This window comes from Strigops habroptila, chromosome 9 (assembly GCF_004027225.2).
Source record: "Strigops habroptila isolate Jane chromosome 9, bStrHab1.2.pri, whole genome shotgun sequence".
NCBI classification, from domain to species: Eukaryota; Metazoa; Chordata; class Aves; order Psittaciformes; family Psittacidae; genus Strigops; species Strigops habroptila.
Window position 1 is genome coordinate 42015366 of NC_044285.2, and position 21582 is coordinate 42036947.

Genomic DNA, 21582 nt, shown 5'->3' on the forward strand with positions numbered 1-21582 from the left:
TGCAGCAGTGTCTCAAGGAAAGAACATCAACATTGGTACAGCCTTGACATCATCTACTCTCCTAGCTTCCAAATGACATGGGACAGCGAGTTCTGGCATTGCCTTTGCAAAGGGGCAGTACTTACATTCTTGCATTTAGCACAGGTCTTGGCAAACTTATTCTCATGGCAGGAGACACAGAAGAAGTCATCACCCTTGGGGAAGAAGCTCCCGGATCCAATCACTTTCCTGCACTGGCTGCAAGTGAAGCAGTCCTTGTGCCAGACCATCTTCTTGTACTCAACGTTTTGGTCTCCTACAACAGACAGAAATAACTCGTTATGTGGGATTTCAGGCTTGTGGCAAACTCCCCACCCTGTGCAGTGACATACCTATAGGCAAGATCTGTCCAACTGTAATGTGGACAAGGGATGAGCTGTTAATTTCTGTACCTGATTTCAGCTAGGGCCTTCTAGGTTTACTTTCAATATTTATCAGACAGGAGCCTGAGAAGAGGCCCCTGATTTACAGAGCAAAGCTTTTGGTATAAATGGTTTAAGACTAACTACTGAGGTGAACTCTCTACATGAGGCAAAGCAGCCTTTCAGCACTTGAATGAAATGGTTCAGATGAGAGCAACATTCAGAACTTGCACCACGTTGTGATGCTCCAGCCTTCCCCCTTGATGCCCATACCCCCAGCTGCAGCCACCACAGCTTGACAGCCCACCATGGTTCTGCCCTAGAGCAGAACCTGCCGGTTACACCCCATCGCAGCACCAGTACCTGCAATAATAGGCTTGAAGCAGCCCTTACACTTGGGTGCATCCTCATTGGTAGTGCAGTCACCGCACCAAACCTTGTTGTTCTCCCTTAGCATGAAGGGCTCATCCACCAGGGACTTGTAGCACTTGACACAGCGGAAGCAAGTGTCATGCCAGTAACGGTTCTTGAAATGCAGCTCCTGGAATGAACAGACATGCAGTGAGCAATTAGCCCTTCTCACTCACTGAGCAGCCCTAAACCCATCAGCCTCAGCAGCACAGGATCTGTTAGTTCCTCAGCACATCTGCATTCAGTGGTCGGAGCTGCAAGCAGTTAAGGGAAGGACACTAACCAAACTCCCAGCACAGTCACATTCACTGTGGGCTTTCAGGGTAGGAAAAGATGCTTCAAACCAACAGCTTTGAGATTGGAGGTTCTGTAAGTGTGGGCTCCTCTGGTTATCACGTTCTCTCTAGCTCTAGATAGCAATCGTTGCTATTGCCATAAACATGAAGCAATAAATGATTGGCAAACTGACAGCAATCAGACCCTTGCAGCCCAAGTGCTTTGCCCAAAGATCCTGCACAGGCTGCAGGACTCTGCACTGCTCTGCTCAGGAACAATTCAGCATGTGTCTGAATTGAGATTCTGAGATGAGCTTTGCTGTGAGCACCCCTATTATAGTGCTGCAGTTCATGGCCTGTCAGCTGGAGGACTCACCAGAGGACTCATTTTCATACAACAGCTCAGAAACAGACCAGAACCAGGAAAACAAAGAGGAGGTTTATCAGCATCTCCCTCTCTCCTGCTCATCCTCCATCCGAGTGCTCAGCACTCACCTTGGAGTCGGCTCCGATGGGTTTCTTGCACTCGATGCAGGTGTTGGCACAGATCTTGTCGAAGCACTTGACGCAGCAGTGGCGACCCTCCTTCTGCACATACTTCTTCCCTTGCAGCGAGTCGCGGCAGTAGAAGCAGTCGAAACGCTCCGACATGGTGCCCACGGTGTAACTGCCAGGCCCTGCAAGAGAAACCAGCATGAACTTACACCACTGAAGCCCCAATAACTGCTCCACCTTCTTGGGTCTGTGCAAATAAGAAGCATCAGGAAGGTGGCTCAGCAATGAGCACATGGTGGTGTCCTGCTCCTCGAGGGCTTGTTGGTAGAGAAAGCAGCACTGGTGGGGCAGTATTTCTGTCAGCTCAATGGCTTATAATAAACAACACAGGGGAAGCACCTTCTCCTCTCCTTCTGCACCAACACTGGGGGCTGCAGGCTGTTCCCCTCACATATTCTCACTCCTCTTTTCTGCCGCAGTTGCTCTTGTGCAGGTTTTTCCCCCCACCTGAAATACATAATCACAGAGGCACTAGCACCATCACTGGTGGGCTGGGACTTGGCCAGTGGTGGGTCCAACCCAGAGCCAGCTGGCACTGGCTCCATTGGACATCAGAGAAGCTTCTGGCAGCTTCTCGCAGAAGCCAGCCCCGTAGCCCCCCCCGGTTACCAAAACCTTGCCGCACAAACCCCATACAACAATCCATCAGTAACACAACTCTTTTCAGTTCCCTTAAAAGCCATCCAAGATACAAAATACCTGCCTACAGAGGGGCAGGGTGGGCTCTCTGGCCAAGGAGGGCAAAGTCCCACACTAGCCCTTCCCCATCACCTTCTGAAGAGGACGGATACCAAATGGATTTATTGTCCCATGTCCTATTGTCCTATGTCACATCAAGCAGGGATGTCACATCAAGCAGGGATGTGACACTCCATACCAACAGCCACTGGGTTCATCACAGCCAGACCCACCGCAGCCTCGGTGAGGGGCTGGCTGCATAGTTTGTGTGCAGAAATCACCCCGCCATGAGCACAGCAGAATAGTTTCCATGTTCCCAGCCAGCTGCAGCCCTCCGAGGCCTTTTGTGCTTCCAGCTGCCTCTTTCCACTGGGCTTTCACATAAAGAGACAAAACCGACAAAGAAGAAAAGGTCTCCCCCTACATAGACTCAACCAGGCTGGAAAAGACCTTTAAGATCAACCGTTCCCAGCAGTGCCAAGGCCACCACTAACCCATGGCACTGAGGCCTCGGCTACACGGGGTGTGAACACTTGCAGGGACGGTGACTCCAGCCCTGCCCTGGGCAGCCTGTTCCAATGCCTGAGCACCCTTTGGGGAAGGAATTGTTCCTCAGCTCCATCTAAACCTCCCCTGGAGCAGCTTGAGGCCGTTTCCTCTTGTCCCATCCCTTGTTCCTTGGGAGCAGAGACCAGCCCCCTCCTGGCTCCAGCCTCCTGTCAGGCAGTTGGAGAGAGCGATAAGGTCCCCCCTGAGCCTTCTCTTCTCCAGACTAAACCCCCCCAGGTCCCTCAGCCGTTCCTCATCACACTTGTGCTCCAGGCCCTGCACCAGCTCCATGCCCTTCTCTGGCCCCGCTCCAGCACCTCAATGTCTCTCTTGCAGTGAGGGGCCCAGAACTGACACAGGATTCGAGGTGCGGCCTCACCAGTGCCCAGCACAGGGGGACAGTCACTGCCCTGGCCCTGCTGCCACACTGGTGCTGAGCCAGGCCAGGATGCTGGCGGCTTCTTGGCTGCCTGGGCACAAGCTGCTCCTGTTCAGTTCCATCAATCAGCACCCCCAGGTCCTTTTCCACTTGGAAAAAGCCTCACTCAGGCCACCCCACCAAGCCCTGGAGTTTAGGGGCTGCTTTGCTGTTTATGGCAGAGCTCAGCAGCACAACAGCCAGCCCGCTCCATGCCCCAGCACATCACCTTTGTTAATGGGAACAGGGCATGAGGATCTTGGGGTACACTGTTCCTGGCTGTGCCCCATAGCACAGGAAGGTCAGTGGGACCTTGTTGGGCTTCCCCTTGGCCACAGGATGCTGCGCAATCAGGACTGCTGTGTTGTTACAGCACGAGGACCTGTTCACACCGCTTTCTCTTGGACCCACACCAGTAATCCTGGATCCACCATCGACTGCGTGGTCCAGCCTGTCAGCAGGAGAAATCCCCAAACTGGCACAGATGATCATCGCTGCTGCCTCAAACATCAAACCCAACAGGTCCCCACCAGCAAGAAGTGAGGGTGGCTGCTGCCTTCACCATCTCTTTTGCCAACCCAAGTCTTCTTCCCTTTGAGTTGGCACCACCACGGGCAGCCCTGACACAGCCACATGCAAAGCCCAGGGTGGTGCCTGCCTGCAAATCAATGCTTTGCTGTTATTTCAGAGCTCTTCTGCCTCATGTCAGGGCTCAGGAAGCTGCTGATGGGCAGTGGAAGATGCTGGGACAGGAGATGCGCCTCACACTGTTACTTTGCACATAAAATCCAAGAGTCATCTCCTTCCTTTGTCACCCTTTCAATAACATGAGGCCAGAACAAGTTGGAGCGTTTCTCTTCCAGAAAGCAGGGCAGATAGTCCTGGAGCATCACATCGCACAGGGCGGCCGCAGCAGAGGTGGGGACCAGGATAACACCTTTTCACTTCCCCTAAACCTCCCAGGAGCAGGCTGAGGAATTGTGCTCTATGGGGACCGAGGTCAGGAGATGGCCACGTCCTGCTGACAACCCTCCAGTGAGGGTTGTGTTTGTACCGGTTCAAGAAACAAACAAACAGCTGGGAAACATGGAAACTATGCGGGGCCCTGCCACCCTGCAGGGCTTCAGCGAGCAAGGGGGCTTTATTTAGAAGCGATGCAGTTGCACAGAGCCCAGGGCACATGGCATCGAAATGCTCCTGCTCTCAGGTTTAGGGTTGCTCTCAACCAGAACACATAATCGTGAACATATGGCTCAGGGAGTAACACAATCCTGTGTCCCCATGGAATGCCTCGTACGCTAACGTGAGACACACATCTATCACAGCAGCTCCGCAGACAAGTTAACACTGGGACTGGCAGCCAGGCTGGCCACACAGAGCTGCTGCCTGCCTCCTGCCATCTCATGCACCAAAAAGCCCCTTTCATCATGCATAGGCCAGGGAATTCATTTGCTTCCAGTTTTCCCAGGAGCTTTCTGCCCTCAGCAGTAGCATTCCTGAGCTAGACCTAGGAAAGGCACCTCTATCCCCTTGTCTGCAGTGAAGATGCACTGACCACAGCGTCCACTCAGTGTGCTGGCTGCTCAATCTCTGCTCACCCGTTCCATGCCCAGACCATCTAAAACCCTCCCATGGGAGCAGCCCACCCAGAGACTGGGGCATGATGGCTCCAAAAGCTGATGGTCTGGGGCAGAGCAGAGCCCCTCGCTGGTAGTGGCTATGCTGGGGCCACCAGATCATTTTCCCAGGATGGAGCAAATGTCCATGGAGACTTAAGAGCTTTGCTGCCCTGAGGAAGAGGTATTTAGTATCCTGCTGCTGCTCCCCTAAGGGTCTTGGCCCCTCTCACAGCAGATAGACAGAACAGGTATATGTTGTGCTCTGTAAAAGAATAAATGCATCATCTAAGGCCTGGTTGGCAGCAGATCATGGTTTTGGAGATGTTTAGCTCCTTAATAACCTATTCCAGTTGCACCCACAGCTTAACTTGCCAGAGCTTCCACATATATTAACCCTGACGTGTCTTTGCTGTCTGGAAAACAGGCAAGTTGTGAAACTAAGGACACTTCGCCCCAGTGGCACAGCCATGCTAGAGCAATGCAGAGCTTGGAGCTCAGGGTAAGCACTCAGCAAACTAAGCACCAAACCCCAAAGCGCTGCACCTTTGTGCTTCTTTTCACAGTGATGTGCTTAAAACCACCACAGTGCACTCGGCTGGTTTAGCTTGGAAGTTACTTGGTTGTACCATCACACCACACTGCAGTGTCTCTGAGCTGACAGCCTGGTCAAGAGTCTCCTGTTTAAGCCCAGGAGCATCATGTACCCTGAGAACATGCACTGACCCAAACCCCATTTCAGCTTCACTCTGAAGCCACAGAATGGGATTTAGAAAACAGAGGAAAACTATGGACAGACTGGAACTACTCCCCAGCCCAGGCTGACATCCCTGGCAGTGCTCAAGGCCAGGTTGGACACAGGCTTGGAGCAACCTGCTCTAGTGGAAGGCGTCCCTGCCCGTGGCAGGGGCTTGGAACTGGATGAGCTTTAAGGTCTTTTCCAACACAAACCATTCTATGATCCATGCACAGAGGATCAGGGGAGAGGGGTAAGTGCAGCACATGCCCATTCTTAAGTAGCCAAAGGACCCTCAATAAGAACAAGAGCTCAAGAAATCTCCAGCAACACTTCCAGAAGAGAATCCCCCTTGAGCAAGGTGTCCCTCTGCCACCAGCCCTGGCAGGGTGCTCTGTAAATGTAGCTCCCTGATGGCTTTGGCTACAGCTCAAGGGTGCCTGGCCAGACCGGTGGCCTTCTCGAGTGTCAGGGTATTTGGCACAAAGACCCACTGGAACCCAAACCCTAACATTTACCTGACCACAGAGATGCCAGTTAGCCAGTTGTCCCCATGGAGCATCTGCTGCTTTTCACATGCAGCTCCTCAGCCCTTTGCCAACCATACCTTCCATCTTCCAAACACCGGAGCTCCGCCTGCTTCCATGCACCTCAAGTCATACTGACACTGTGTGTGAAGCAGTCACAGGTCAGGGCTGCCTCTACACCCTGCAGCATGGCAAGCTTTGGGATGGAAAGGGTGCAGACCTAAGAAGTGCCACCTCACCAAAGCTATTGCTGTAACACCCAGCCCTGCCTCTCCCATAGCCCCTGCGCTGGTTCCTCCCAGTGCATTGCGTCCCACAAGGCAGCATCACAGTGGTTTGCACAAGTGAAACCGAAGCACTCAGCAAAGGGAGCTGAAGCAGAGCTGATAAGCAAAGCACTTAGCACAGGATGTGTGTTAATGTCCCTCTGGAACATGTCTAAATGTGATAAACCACCAAGGAAGAACTTGAAGCGTGGGATCTAAAAACAACCCAGGAAACTGGAATTTAACCTTTACTGATTATTCTGCCACTTGAGAAGCTGAGGGTGTTCACCCTCTGCCCTACACACAACTGCGTCATCTGGCAATATGGAAGGAAAAGAGGAATTGCTTTTTGACTCTCCAGCAGTTTTCTTTTCCTCAGCAGACTAAGCACACGCATCCCATGCTGATCCAGACACCTATTTCAGCTCAGGACCTGCCATTCCCTTCTCTGTCACCTGAGTTACTGTTCCTAGCATTCCTCTGTGCAGTGCCACATGCTTTGCTATAAATACCAGGGAATACCCTTAAAAGAAGGGTCTCCTTCATCCAAAATACAAAATGCCACCCCAGCCTGCACCTCAAGGTCATTGGCACTCTGCCTGCACAAAAAGCATTTGCAATGCCAAAGGAAAGGAAGAAATGATGTGCTGGGAGGGCTGTCAGTGCTGCTCTCCCATTGCCAGGCTGGGGCACGTGCAGGTCGCATACTCTTTGAGTCTGTTGATAACATGGAAGCTTCTTTATTTAGAACAAGAAGAGCTCCAAGTTCCTCAGGCAGGTGCCAAAACCATTCCCAACGGTCCTATTGCCACTCTGTCCAAGCACATCCCGATCATTAGTAAATCTTCACAGTTCCCTTGGGAAGTAAGGACATGCTATTAACAATCACACTGCCTCAGCCCTGCAAACTCTTCCCCCAGGGCTTCCTTCTGCACTTAATACAGAGCTCAGCTAAGGCTAACAGCACCGCTGCCTAGAGTAAGGCTGAGCACTCAGGCACAGTTTAAGCAGTGAAGTCCAAACCCTTCCAAACTAATTCAGCTAAAGCCGGAGGGTTCCGTTCAGCAGCTAACTTACTCTGTGACTGCCTTGGGCATTTGAGACTCCTTGAGGATGTTCCCAGCTGTGCATGGATCTGCCCCACCTCAGGAGCTGCATGGCCTTCTGGTGCCCTGGTGTCCCAAGAACCAAGCATGAGCTTTTCTCCTGCTGAGGAGGACTCACCCCTGGGCACAGGCACCTTGCTATAACTTGTTGGTGGCAGCACTCCAACTGCAGCATCTGCTCTGAAGACAAAGGGTCCCAGCACAAGAGGGACGTGGAGCTGCTGGAGCGAGACCAGAGGAGGCCCCGGAGCTGCTGCGAGGGCTGGAGCAGCTCTGCTCTGGAGCCAGGCTGAGAGAGCTGGGCTGGGGCAGCCTGGAGAAGAGAAGGCTCCTGAAGGGGAGACCTTAGAGCAGCTCCAGTGCCTAAAGGGGCTCCAGGAAACCTGGAGAGGGGCTTTGGACAAGGGCCTGTAGGGACAGGCCAAGGGGAATGGCTTTAACCTGCCAGAGGGGAGATTGAGATGAGCTCTGAGGCAGAAGCTCTTCCCTGTGAGGGTGCTGAGGCGCTGGCACAGGGTGCCCAGAGAAGCTGTGGCTGCCCCATCCCTGGCAGTGTTCAAGGCCAGGTTGGACACAGGGGCTTGGAGCAACCTGCTCTAGTGGAAGGTGTCCCTGCCCGTGGCAGGGGTTGGAGGTGGATGAGCTTCAGGATCCTTTCTAACACAAACCAGTCTGGGATTCTATGGAGACACTTCAGCATTCTGTATTACAGCGCAACACCAAATCCACGGGTCCTCACCCTAGAGATTACTCCACTAAGGAAGATGAGAAAGAAAACAGAGATTTTACTCAGGAATGTATCTTGCATAATGTATATCTGTTCCACACAAAGCCCAAGCAGTTACGTGCCATCATGCTCTTGCCTTGTCCTGAGAGGCTGAGTGTGAAGTTAAACAGCTTATTGCTACTTTCCTCCCTAGTTCCAAAGAGGCTCTATGCTCCCAACCATGTCTCATAAACACCACTGTCCCCTGGCTCCTGCTGTGCAGCAGCTTGGTTTGGTGCCCACAGGAGCTGTGTCCCAAACTCGACACCCTCTCCCCTGGCACATCCACCCTTTGGGCTATGTCTCATTAAGGGATGTGATGTCCCTGCCACTGTACCTTGTGCTGTAGGATTGTAAATGCATGCTGGACACACACACAGACATGGTTAGCTTTTAAGAATCAGGTAAGCTTCTAAAATCCCCCGAGAGCTTTCCATTGTCTGTAATTGGAGGGCTAGAGGAGATGAGTCATGGCTGGAAGACACAACACATCCTGTGCCATGGGTATGTGCAAAACACGCTCTCAAGATTCCTATCAGTGTTAATGGGGAAGGAAAAGTGAACGTTTTCCTATTGCTGGTGAGGGTCAGTCTGTTTCATCTACAAGACAAAGAGGGAGCAAGCACAAACTTCCCACCAGAGCAGAACAAAGCACCTGGGCTCACACACTGGACTGCTGCATGCCCCTCTTTGCTATGGGTTTCCCCTCCTCACTGCAATCACTGCTGTAGCAAGCTTGCTGCGAGGAAAAGCATCACCCCCATTTTCACCTATAGGCTTCCTCAAAGCCCAGCTGAGCCCCAGCCTAACCGCAGCAGCAAATACAAAAGCACTTAATATCTAATGCAGTTTACAGAATAGATGAGGCCACCGCTAGCACCGTGCTCCCAGCACCAGTCCCCACACTGGTTAGAAGCCCATTTGCCATCATTTGTTACAGTCGAAATTGCTGAGGCTGGAGACTAAATTCAAGTTCTTTCTCTGGTGCAGGAGCCTGTTAGCAAAACCTTCCTCCCTCCCTATGTACCAGGGGTACAGGTAGTTCTCCCAAATCACACCCAGCAGCACATCCACTTTACCTGTGTGCCTGTGGAAAGCCATGATTAGAAGCCCAAAGTCACCAGCAGCCCCTTAGGTAACAGAGTTCCCAGTCTCTTGGCTGATTAGGAGCTGCCCCCTTTGATAACATACATTTAAAGGGAGGCTATTAATACGGACGGGACTCCTACCAGATGTCCACTCCCCTCCACAGAGATCACAACCTTAATCCCCCTTGAAAATTCTTACCATTTTAGGTGATCCAAGGGAGAAGAATAGGATCCAGAGACCTCTAGGTCTCTGTAGGCCACATGTAAATACCTGCCCAGCTACTCAGCACCCAAATTAGTCCCAAAGGCACAGTGCGCCCGAGGAACCTGACCCCATGCTAGTACTATTTGGCCTTGGCTTTAGAGCTAGATTGTGTCTCAAAACAGTCCTGAGCTGAATTACAGACCCAATGTTAGTTCTACACTGCCATTGCTGAAGGGAAGAGGTGGATCACAGCCCCATGGGAGCTGGAGGGGCTGCAGTCCAGGAATTGGAGTGTGGGTTGTACCCCTGGGGATGCAGCTGGCAGCCCATAGAAGTACCAGAAGATGCATTCATGGGTGGGTTATAGATGTGCTTTCAACACAAGGGTCATGAGGAAGTTTTACTGCCAGTGAAACTTCCATACCTGCTCCTCCTCCAGCTTTTACCCTAAGGAAGCACAAGGCACTAGTGGTTCAAAGTGAGCAATTGGAAAACTGGGTTTCATGATCCTGGATGCTCTCCAGCATCTAACACTGTGGATGGGCTCATTCCCCAGCATGTGGCTTATAGAGGACACTGGCTGGTGTCTCTGTCCTTTTCACCCAAGTGTCCATGAACCTCCCTGGAAGACCCCAGCTCCAACCAACCCACCTATTTCCACCCGGGTCAGGCCAGGAGCTCTGGTTGAGGGCTCCCGTGGGGGATGCAGCAGCTCTGGGTTATGCAATTGGAGGCGAGGCGCGCTCAGGGCCGGTGGCCAGAGACACCCAGCTGCTAATCCCGCCTCGACACTGACTCACTGCACGGCCGTGGGAAAGTCAGTTACCTCCCCCACAGCCACTGGGAAGAGCCAATGTTTATCATTCCTCTTAGGGAGCCCATTGCGGTGGTGTCCAGCCTCCAAACAACAATCAGCATCTCCATCCCGAGCAGCTCTGCTACAGCCAGGAACTGGGAGCATCTCCCCTTCCCATCACAGTGGTCCCAAGAGCTCCAACCCCAGCACTGGGCTCGGTGATCCCGTGGGCCTTCACACCCACCGGAGGGCCCCCAGGTATCACACACACAATGTCAGCATCTCACCAGCATCTCCGCCATGGCTTGGAAAAGGCCACACTTAACAGCATGCCATCCCAAAAGAGCGCAGTGCGGATCCACTTGGATAGCAGATTGAGGCTGGGAAACGTGCTAAATTACCAACACACTGAAACACTTTGGCTTGGAAAAACCCACCGTTGCTCTGCCCCAGCTCATCTAGAAACTCAAGCAAATTGTTTGCATAATTCAGTTGGTAACAGGAACCCTCACAACTGGTGTTTTCCTGTGCTAATCTCGCTGCGCTCACTGTAGTATTTAGACATGAGTTCATTTTTGGCAATGCACGCGGAGTTTGCATCATTAACCATTCTCATTCCTTTCCAGTCCCCCACACAAAGCTCTGGCACCCTTCCCACCCAGCAGTCACTTCCTACTTCCCCCAGAACACCCTCGTATTTCCATTAGAAACACTAACCTTTGCTCCCCATCCCAAAAGGCGGAATAGCGCTGTTGTGTCATGGCAGCAGCTGCCACGTCCCACCAATCCCAGTTCAGCAATGGTTTGGCAGCACTGCAGAGGCATGTGGAGAGGAGGGATGGATACTTGGCCACCAAATTGTTCCATGTGCACAAATGCACGTGTGTTTGCAGCACAACAAGGGGCACAGGCTGGAGGAGGTGGGAGGGAGAAAGCATGGCCAAAAGCAGGAGGAAGACTCAGCCCTGCTGATGCCCATGAAGCTTCACCATGGATCTCCCTGGGGAAGCATTGCACGGCACAGCTCACTGGTGATTTCCCAGAGCTGTCTGTCATAAACAGGCCATTTTGTTTGAATGTGTGGTCTCCTGGGCCAGCACAGCAGGAATGGACTGAGGAACTTACTGAGAGGATAAGGCTGCTTTTGGTTTCTTGGCTGGTTTTGGCTGTATGACTTCGGACAATTCCCATCTCCTTCTCAAGCCCCGCTTTGGCCACACAAGCCCAGGTGATTAAACACATCAGTGGTGCAAGGAATAGCACAAGTGCCAAGGAGGGACATCGCTGCCCTGTGAGCAACCTGCTCTAGTGGAAGATGTCCATGCCCATGGCAGGGGGTTGGAACCAGATGAGCTTTAAGGTCCCTTCCAACACAAACCATTCTGAGTCCATGAAAGAGAGAGTGCCCCAGAATGGAGGTGTGCCAGCCCTGGCTGAGCCCTTCTCTGCTACCCAGGCACCATGCACCCATAGGTCCCATAAGAATGAGTGCTACAGGCATGTTGTTGATACACAGCAGGACATGCAGGCTTGGGGTTTCATGTCTTTGAACCTGGCCTGTAGGTTTTAAGCTCTCCAGGGAGCAGGTCTGGACACACTGACCCCACCACAGGGGTCTGACTGCAAAGCAACATGGCTGGGGCATAGTGTCATCCACTTGGATAGACAAATGATTCACATTGTGGTTTCCAGAGTATTTTCTTGCCCCAACAATCCTGCCAGAAAAGGTCAGCTTGCTCACACATCCTGCTGTCACTCACGGGGCAGAAAGTCCTAAATAGAGCCGATATAACCCAGGCATTGATGCACTATTAGTCACCATCATCAAAGAAAGAAGCAGTAAACAGGAGCAGGAGGGGAGCACCTGCCCAGTTCTTGGGGTAACACTGTGCCTCCTGCTCAGCAAAGCCCGGTAACCCCGCACAGAAACACACCCCGGCCATCCCCTTTAATGGGGAACACTTTATGGGCTCCCCATTACACAAAGCCTTGTGTTGCTTCCAACCTTGCCACGCTCTTACTCTGGCTGGTGGCTGCTGCTGCAGGCAGGTTTGGGATCTGGGACTGAAACCTGGGGCTGATCCAGCTCTCCAAGCACTCAGTGTCCCGTGTGCTTGCAGAGTGCCCAGAGAGGGCTGCCAAGGGATGCTCCCTGCTCCCCCAGCCAAGGACCCTGCATGCCACCCCTGAACATACCTGAACCAAAATGAAGAGTTTCCATCTAGTCCTTTTGAACAGAGAGTTCAGTTCAAAACTGGACAGTTTCTATTTGAAGTGTCACAAAACTGCTTCAAAAGACTCAACCGTAGCTCAGTTCCCCTCTTCTGCACACAAGGATGAGCCTCCGCACCCCTCATGCATCCTGCAGGCACTCACATGAATCCAAGACAGAGACACCCTGCTTCATGTTGGACTTCATGATCTTAAAGGTCTTTTCCAACCTAGTTGATTCTATGATTCACACAGGATGTACCCACATCCAGAGGCAAAGCCAGCAAGGACATCATTGCAGTGACAGAGGGGACAAACAACAGCCATCAGGCAAGACAACCATCTCCGAGGGGATGGTGGAGAAGGAAACGGGCAGCACATGGCAAAGGCACACAGGGTGTATTCCATTCTTCCCTGTTGCCACAGCTGGGTCACATCTGTGTGCTGAGCGAAGAAGGGGGAGCTTTAGAATCAGCTCTGGAGGTAGGGACAGAGGAACTGGGGATGGATTTACAAGGAAGCAGGCACAGGCTGTGTAGCCCTTCAGGAACTCAGGTATAGTGGGAGTAGACACAAAAGGGAGGAAATAAAGCAGGATAAGAAAAGACAAAAAGATAAGGATGAGGGTATAGAAACAGACGTGAAAGGATGGTCAAGAGAGAACTGAGCTGGAAATAAAGACATCTGATAAACAGCAAAGCCAGGAAGAGAACTAAACGGGGTTGTTCCCATCTGCCTCCATTCCCAGGCTGGCGCGTTTCCAGCACTATTCCCATGGCAGCTCCCAATTTATTCCCCTGCTGCCATCTGCTCTGCCCTGCACACACGCTCCTGACTGGCACTTCTTCCCATCACCTGTTGCTGAGGTGGCAGAGCTCTGGCTGACAGCAGTGACACAAAGGCCTTGGGGACCAGCAGCGCATAAATCAAGCGCTGCTTTCTAGACCCAAAGCTTTGTTGAGGTCCTGGCCCTGCTCCTGCCTGTGTCAGGGAGGGGAACAGGAGCTGCACAGGCACCATATAGACAGGGGTGGCTTTGAGTAGACAGTACAAGGAAGCCCATTTCCTCCTGTCCCTGCTCCCTGCTCCCTGTGGCTCTTTGCTGTATTACAGATACGATACCAAGACTGTATCCTCCAGCAGGAAGGATGCTGAGTGCCTGCTGTGGTCCCTGCCATTACATTTAGACCTTCAGTACAAGCCCAGAAAGGGACAGACCCAAAAGGTTGAAGATTTCTTTTAAAATCTCTTAGAAAGACAAATGGATTAGTCTGAAATTCACTGGGTTAAACCTGGGCCATGTTTCCAGCCCAGTCTCCTCATCCTTCTGCCTTGGCTCAGTGTGCAGAGGAGAGCTGTGAGTGCACACAGTGGATTGGGAGGCTCTGCAGGCTGCCCACAACACCCTGACATGAACTGCACAGGTCTGAATATGCCTGGACATCAGCCAACCCTAAGGGGACACTAAGGCTTCCTTTGCTCCTCTTGGGAGAAAGATCCACATGTGTGCCAAGACTGGTCTGATTCAGATGCTTTGTAACAGCATCAAGCCCCTAACTGGGCTAAAAAGCCTCAAACACAGCCTTCACCTCTTCCTTCCCTGCAGCCTTATAGATGTATCATGCACAGATCCAGCCAGCAGTGCAAAGCAGCCTAAATGCACCACAGCCAGATGTGAAGTCCTCCTCAGAGGTCATTTGCCATAAGAAGAGCAGAAATGAGCTGGTTCTTGCCCATTCAAAGGTTTGCCAGTCACAGCTCCTCTCCCATGGCTTAGCCCTGGCTTCAGAGGTGAGAAAAGTAACTTAAGTCCCTGTCAAACAAATACCACACTGATCCCAGCCAGTCTGCATGGCAGTCTTTCCCAAGACAGATGAGGTCTGAACACTCATAGCAATATAATCCCACCATGCCCACACAATAAATGCTCATGTCAGGGCATCACTAAGTTGTTAGTGAGCCATCACTGGAATGATGCGTTTCACAACCTCCACTACACTCTCTGCACTCCTCATTGCTTTCCCTTGCTTCTCACAGGGCAGCTGGCTGAGCGATTCTCTCCCAGTGACATTAAACAGCTCGCTGTGGAGAGCACACAAGGAAGTTCAACTGTTAGTTTGCATCTGGGTCATTCACCTTCCCTGGAAATCTATCTGCCATGAGTCAGAAACTAGCAACTACCCAGGCATCAGCTACAACACACGTGCTCTCCAGCATCCCCACATGGGTTTCCTGCAGCCCTGCCATCCTCCTGCCTTCATTCAGCAAGACCTGGCAGCAAGACTCACAAGGTGGGTGCTATGGGCTGTGCCCAAGATCTTCCTCCAAAGGTTGGGAACGCTTTTGGAGTGACGTTTCCTAGCAAAACATCCTGTTCCTGGGAAGCTGCTGGGCAGATGGCTCTGCAGACCTCCTTCCTTTGCCCACACAGCACAGTCGGTCAAGCCAAAACCCCACACAAGCAATGCTCTGCAAGCCCAAGGAGGTGTTCCCCTTAAAGAGCTTTATTTTCACAGGAGGAGAAGGGGCTGTTTGTGGGCTGTGATTCAGGCAAAACATCCTCTGGAAATTCACCATGTGGGATACACCAAGGACAGAAAACCAGCTCAGGTGGTCAGAGAAGGGTAAAGCAAAAGCTTCACAGCAAATGGCTGGGCAGAAGCACCTGCCTGGCTACAGGTAAAGAGAGGCCACTGCTGCAATGAGAAGGACATGCCCTTCTGAGCACTGGCATGCTGGTTGGGAAGATTCCCTGTCATCCAGCACACCATCAAAGCACTGCCTGCACTTGGCACAGGCTGCAGGGCCATGCCCTGAGCAGTGATTTATTGCTGACAGGAACCAGCCCTGGCACATGGGTTTAGCAGGACAACCAGCCCATTCCCCTGGGCATGGGACAGTCGCCTCAAGCAAGATTAGCTTTTGGCTATGTGCACCTTCACTTGTTAGACAGTGCTGGTGGCTGGGAGGACCAGATCACCCTTTTTATGTGGCCACGGTAAAAATAACCCACCCCAAAGCCCCTCGATGCATACCCCTGTGTCTGTCTCAGCTCCAAGAGCCAAAGGAGATCAGCTTGCAGGGCTGACGGGTATTTTTGGGCACTCTGACTAATTGTCAGGACATATGCTGGGCATTCTTTACAAGGAAAACCAAAGCTGCAAAGCCCCCTGCAGCGAAGCCTGTGGGGTTGAATTAGTCACAAAAGTTATTCTCAGAAACCTCTGCTTTAGGAGCGTTTGATTTTAACTCCAGTTTGGGATAAGTGTGTTTTAAAATGAAAGAAGGGGTCAACTTCCTCACAACGAAGGTTCAGCCTGTCTGGACCACATTGTACCAACAACAACAAGGGCAGAGAAGTGAAAACCCTTCACCTTGGAGTGGCTTCAAACTCACAACTGCTTTTTTGGCACCACATCACAAGGGCATTCACTGGCCATGCTCCAGGACAGTCTGGGGACATGCTGCAGGACAAGCCAAGGAGAAGGCACACACCAGAGCAGGGTGAGGAGACCCACAGGAACCCACTCACTTGTAAGATGAAGCTGGTTTTGCTCTGCTCAAACTGATGCCATTTAACTTCCCCCTTTGCCCAGACTTTGTTTGTGGCAGAGTTGACTTCAGCCACCATCTATTTCACAGCCACACATCACGCTGCTCAGCCAGGCTCTTTGCCTCTCTCCTTTTGCATTGGAGCCCTCACCAGGTAGAAGACCACTCACATTGATCCCACTGAACTTGCCTTGACTGCCCTTTCCCAAACTGGCCTCCAGGATACCAAGGACCCAGGCAAAACCAGAGCCAGCAGACTTCCAGAGGAGCATGGACCCATCACATCCCTCCTTCCTCCCTCCACACGCAGGAGCAAGGGACTCCCAGCTCAGCAACTCCAGAGCCTTGATGCACTGCAGCCAAACATGAAGTCCTCCTCAGTGCCCCGAGAGGAGCAGAGATCAGCTGGTTCTTACAAGTTCATTTGCCACAAACAAAATGGTTTAAAAGGTTTAAAATAAACATTTATTTTAAGGTTTGGGGGTTTTTGTTGCTGCTTCAGCAATCTGAGCACCTCAAACAGCATTTCACTCAGACACCAGCTGAGGCCAGCACTCACCCCAGCTCAGTTTCCCTACACTTATTAAGACAGCAAATAAAGCACCTGTATGCAACACCTCCACCACAGAGTCCCAGAACCAGTAGTGTTGGAAGGGACCTTTGGAGATCATCTGGTTCAACCCCCTGCCAAGGCAGGGCCACCCAGAGCAGGTTACACAGGCACGTGTCCATGGTGGGGTTTGAATGTCTCCAGAGAGGCAGACAACACCCTGGGACACACAAGCCCACATTTCTCCACCACCAGGCATGCCCTGTATCCCCTCTCTGCCTTTCAGTCCAGAAGCTGTCTTGATGCTTTGAGCCCCATTGCTGTCTCGATGCTTTGAGCCCCAGTCCTGTCTCACCACTGCCCCACACATTTGTGCTTTCCCCTTTTCTCTGGTGTACATCAAACCTTGTTCTTTCCATTCAGCAGAAACCCTGAACCAAAAGCACACACATCTCAGGGTGACGAGAGCTCTCTGAAGTCTCCACCAGTGCTTTCCGCAGCTTCTACCCTCCGAGCTGCACAGCAAATCCCACTGAGGATAAGTGTTGCCAATTCCATTTCTAATAACGGCATTAAAATGGATGAGCCATTTCTCTGGAGTCAGGGATAACGTTTTCAAAGTGCCTGTGTGATACCAGAATGTAAAGCTCATTTTGCATAAAGTGATAAGGATCCCGGGGTCCCCCTGGAAATCACATCAGAACAGAGCGGGGCAAGGACTACACTGAAAAGCATTTGCCATGGGGTCGGTTAGAAAACACCGATTCAAATGTAAAACACAAAAAAGGAACAAATCTCTTTAAATCTTTCATCAGGGTTAGGATTCAGTTTCAGCCAAAACCAGAGACCCAGCCCAGAATGGCTCTCAGAGCCCTGCCCTGCTTTATGGCATAGAATCATAGAATGGTTTGGGATGGAAAGGACCTTAAGATCATCTAGTTCCACCCCCCTGCCATGGGCAGAAACACCTCACACCAGACCATGTCACCCAAGGCTCTGTCCAACCTGGCCTTGATCACTGCCAGGGACTGAACATTTACCACTTCTCTGGGCACCATGTGCCAGTGCCTCAACACCCTCACAGTAAAGAACTTCTTCCTTATATCTAACCTGAACTTCCCCTGTTTCAGTTTGAACCCATCACCCCTTGTCCTATCGCTACAGTTCCTGATGAAGAGTCCCTCTCCAGCATCCTTGTAAGCTCCCGCATCCCAGCTGAGTGTCCTCATCTGCATAGATGAAGTCTATGGGCAGGTTTCGGAGAGGGAGGCAGGGGAATTCTCCTTCCCCTCTAGTTTTTGGGTAGCCCAGCAAATCCTGAGTGGCTCTGGTGTTTTTGGAAATGCTGAGGTCAGTAGACTTGGCGAGAGTCAGCCTGGACCACAGCAGGATGGGGAGTGGAGGTTACTTAAGCTACCAAATTGAATTTGCCTTTCATTTGCTGAAACAGCAAATATCTTCATCCCCACCTCCACAGGGCCAGGCCAGGATGTGGGGAGGCAAGAGAAGGTCCCTCTCCTCTCCCATGCTCCCACCAAGGGTCTCCCAGCAGCCCATCACAGCACTTCTATCAGTGAGCAATGGGCAAAGTCTATGGGCTGTTACATTTAGTAACCACAGACTTCAGAGTAAGAAAAATCACATACTTAGAAGAGTGTTTGCTTTTAAACACAGAAATTAACCAACTGGAGCTGGTACAACCACGGGTGGGTTTGATTAAGCCATCCTCTGCTCTGCGGCTCCAGGCCCCAGGAATGATTCTGTTTTCTTTTTCAAGACAATAAATTCAGGGACAACAAATAACACAGTCTGCAAATAGAAACAGCCCTTCCCAATACAATTGCTGCTTGCTGTCAAGCTACTGTCTAAAGCAAACTGTTAGAGGGTCGGCTCCCTGTAACAGAAAAGCAGTGCTAATTGCACACAAGTGCCAGAGAAAACTGTCAAAAAGCTAAAGCAGATGTGAAACAGTGGGTTTAAACCCAGCTTGTGCAGCCGCAGTGCATGAGAGTACCCGTGTCCCTCTGGGAATGCTGCAGGACAATGGGGAAAGGGTGAGGTTTCCAAATCGTTGAGGGCTTTTCCTGCAATAGTAAGGACTGCCCCTTTGATAAAGTTGCACCTCTTGAGCCAAATTCTCTTCTCGACTGTGCTAAAGCAAGGCTGGTAGCAAGCCTTGCCTGCTTTGTGCCAGTGTTGAGCAAGGTTAGGCTTGGTCCTGGCCAAGTCCAAGATCTGGAAATTACAGCAGTGTTTTTAGTTACCCAGAGACAGCCAAAAAGCAAACACGCCTCGATACCAAGTAGGTGAAACACTGGGGTGGGGATATGCTGCTAGGGGAGGATGTGGGGTTATGGCTGGTATTGATGACCTTACAGGTCCTAGTTGATTCTATGGGGAAGAGAGGCACTGCAGACCTGCAGGGATGCCTGTCCCACTCCCAAACACCAATGTCCACTGCTCCACCGCACAGGAAAGGAGCTGGAAGAAATCCATCCCCAGGCCTGGAAGGACTTGCAAGAACAGCCACAAAGCACTCCATGCTTGTAAATCCATAATAAAAGACTTCCAAGATACCAAAATAGCCCTGATGAAACCAGTGCCCTCTTTACAGATGCAGCCTTCATCCCTTGCTCCAGAAAGCCATGAGTCAAGCACTTCAGTATTCCCCAAAATCCCAGCACAGGGAGAGGCTTCTAAGATAAGGGAACCTCTGCAGCACTTTAACCCACCCCCAGGGCTCTCCAGCCCATGGTCCCATCAGATCTGTCATCACCACTTCCAGGAATTATAAAAGCCCATGCTCAGCAACCAGCCTCACACACCATCCCCTGCACTGTGTTGTTTACAAGGCAAAAAGCTCTCTGGCAAAACATCTCCCACAGCATCCAAATGTCATTGGAGCAGACATTGCTGGCGCTGGCTCCCTTTCCATCCGGCTGCTCCAGCTCAGGCACCGACACTGCTCAGAGGATGAGCTCATCCCTATTTCAGGTTGAATTTGCACTTGGCAATCTCCCTGGTAACCAAAACAAATTACTGCTTAGTTTATAACAGATTTATTGGTTGTTTGCTTCAGCGTCTAGTGAAGTACACAGAGAGCTTCACCACATCTGAGCACCAACACAGCCTGGGGGCGAGGACGGCGTTTACACGCACTGCTGTGCACATGGGCTGTGTTAGGTCAGAGGGAAAGCTGACTTCAGGCCTGACCCCAGCAACATGAAACTGGGAAAAGGAGGCCAAAGGCACGGTCTTTGCTCACTCACCCCACAGGTGACCCTGCATGGCAGCACCCTGCCATCCCAGACACCAGTATAGCCTCCTCCAGCACATCATGATAACCAGGAAGATGCTGTTTGCAATCCTCTCCAGCCAGAATCAGGTATTGGGAGGGTCTGACACTAGCATATCCACTGACACCAGCCATCAGCAGCTTCATCTCACATGTCAGGACTATGAGGACACAGCACAGTTATAGGGCTTGCTGCCTGCTTATGCTCTTGGGCAGGAATTTCCTCCCATTCATCATCACACACATCATCATAAAGGGCACCAAGAAACAGGACTAACCCCAGGGTCTTTGCCTGCTCTGATCCGCAATGTGTGGAGTTCTTGAAAGAGTTCATTTTTCTGTCACACCCAGATCACCTTTTACATTGAACAAAGGGTTTGGGGTTTTGTTTGGGGGTGGGTTTTTCACTGAACGTGCTTTTGTGAGACAGAACAACTCTAAAAATCATTACGATAATGGTGTAAGAGAGAAGGGAAGATGGTGGCACGAGGTGGATGACATCCAGTAACACAGATCCAGACAGAACTAACCAGATTTGCATCCCCTCGAGTGCTTTTGTGCTGTGCAGGGTGAATATGGGCTGCTCTGATGCTGTCACCCCTGCTCCAACGCTGCCACCCAGGTCATTTCTACAGGCAGCACTGAAATATGTTCTACATCAAGTGGCGTTTACCTGGCAGGCTGTCCCAGAGCGTGACTGGCTTTCAATGGGCAGAGGAAATGGTATTTGCATGTGTGGAGTGAAATATATAGCTCTGTGTATTTTTAAAGTGAGATGAGCCCAGAGAGAGGGAGAAAATCTTGCACTCTGCACTGCCCATTGCTGCCTCTCCCACAGCACTGTCAGTGGCAAGCCCACGCCAAGGCAACGCCTAGAGATCACCAGGGAATTCTGAGGTGGAAGCAAACCAATAGGAATGACTCAGAGAGAAGAATAAGGACCACACAAACCTGTGCTTCTGCGTTTGCATCCCTCAACCCACCAACTGCCCTGTGGTTAATGCTGTACTAAAGAGCAGGACACGGTGCCAAGCCCCCAGGATGCTGCCAGGATCCTAACACTGCCTCCAGTGCTGTCATCTGAACAGACCTCAGCCAGGACAACTCGTCCAGCCCATCTGCTGGGTTAGGTAAATCATACTGGAAAATGTCTGTAGTACCCAGCAGCCGTCCCAGGGCAGTGTGTCTTCTGGGATGCGGGCAGTGCTGGCAATGACATACCTATGGGATATACCAAAGAGCTCTTTGCTAGGTCAGTGTAATGAGAAGAGCAAACCAAGAGGCACAGAACAAAGTGGAAAAGGCTCAAGAGAACAAAAACGAGACGATAAGACAGAAGCTGTAGACAGGCAGTGCCTCAGAAGTGACTAATTCCAAACCTCTGCTCCAGTGTTTATTATAGGAAAGAGCAGATAAGAAATGCAGCTGATGGTAACAACTGCCAGGGGCAGCCAGTCCCAAGCTAAACAAATAGCAAATGCCTTGCAAGCAGCCTGCCAAGTCAGAATGGTTCCCACAACCTGGGGCACTTATTGAGGAGAAAGTATCTGATTTTCTCCCACTCCCGCATCCTATCACCAG

General features: G+C 51.4%; 1 protein-coding gene across 5 annotated transcripts in view; it reads right to left on the reverse strand.

Moving 5' to 3' along the window:
- FHL1 (four and a half LIM domains 1) overlaps nt 1–21582 on the reverse strand; it is a 36255-nt gene that overhangs the window by 8513 nt on the left and 6160 nt on the right. For 3 of the 5 annotated variants that reach the window (XR_003993079.1, XM_030496972.1, XM_030496970.1), the window contains exons 1-4: nt 12590–12669; nt 1583–1764; nt 765–942; nt 126–295 (exon numbers count right to left, since the gene is read on the reverse strand). Coding sequence is in view for 4 of the 5 variants with exons in the window: in XM_030496972.1 (XP_030352832.1) it covers nt 126–295; nt 765–942; nt 1583–1764; nt 12590–12614 (555 nt within the window). In the remaining variant the exon portion in view is untranslated. Of the gene's footprint in view, nt 1–125; nt 296–764; nt 943–1582; nt 1765–6157; nt 6360–12589; nt 12670–21582 lie in introns of those variants that run through there. The other 2 variants (XM_030496974.1, XM_030496973.1) reach the window with 2 other exon arrangements.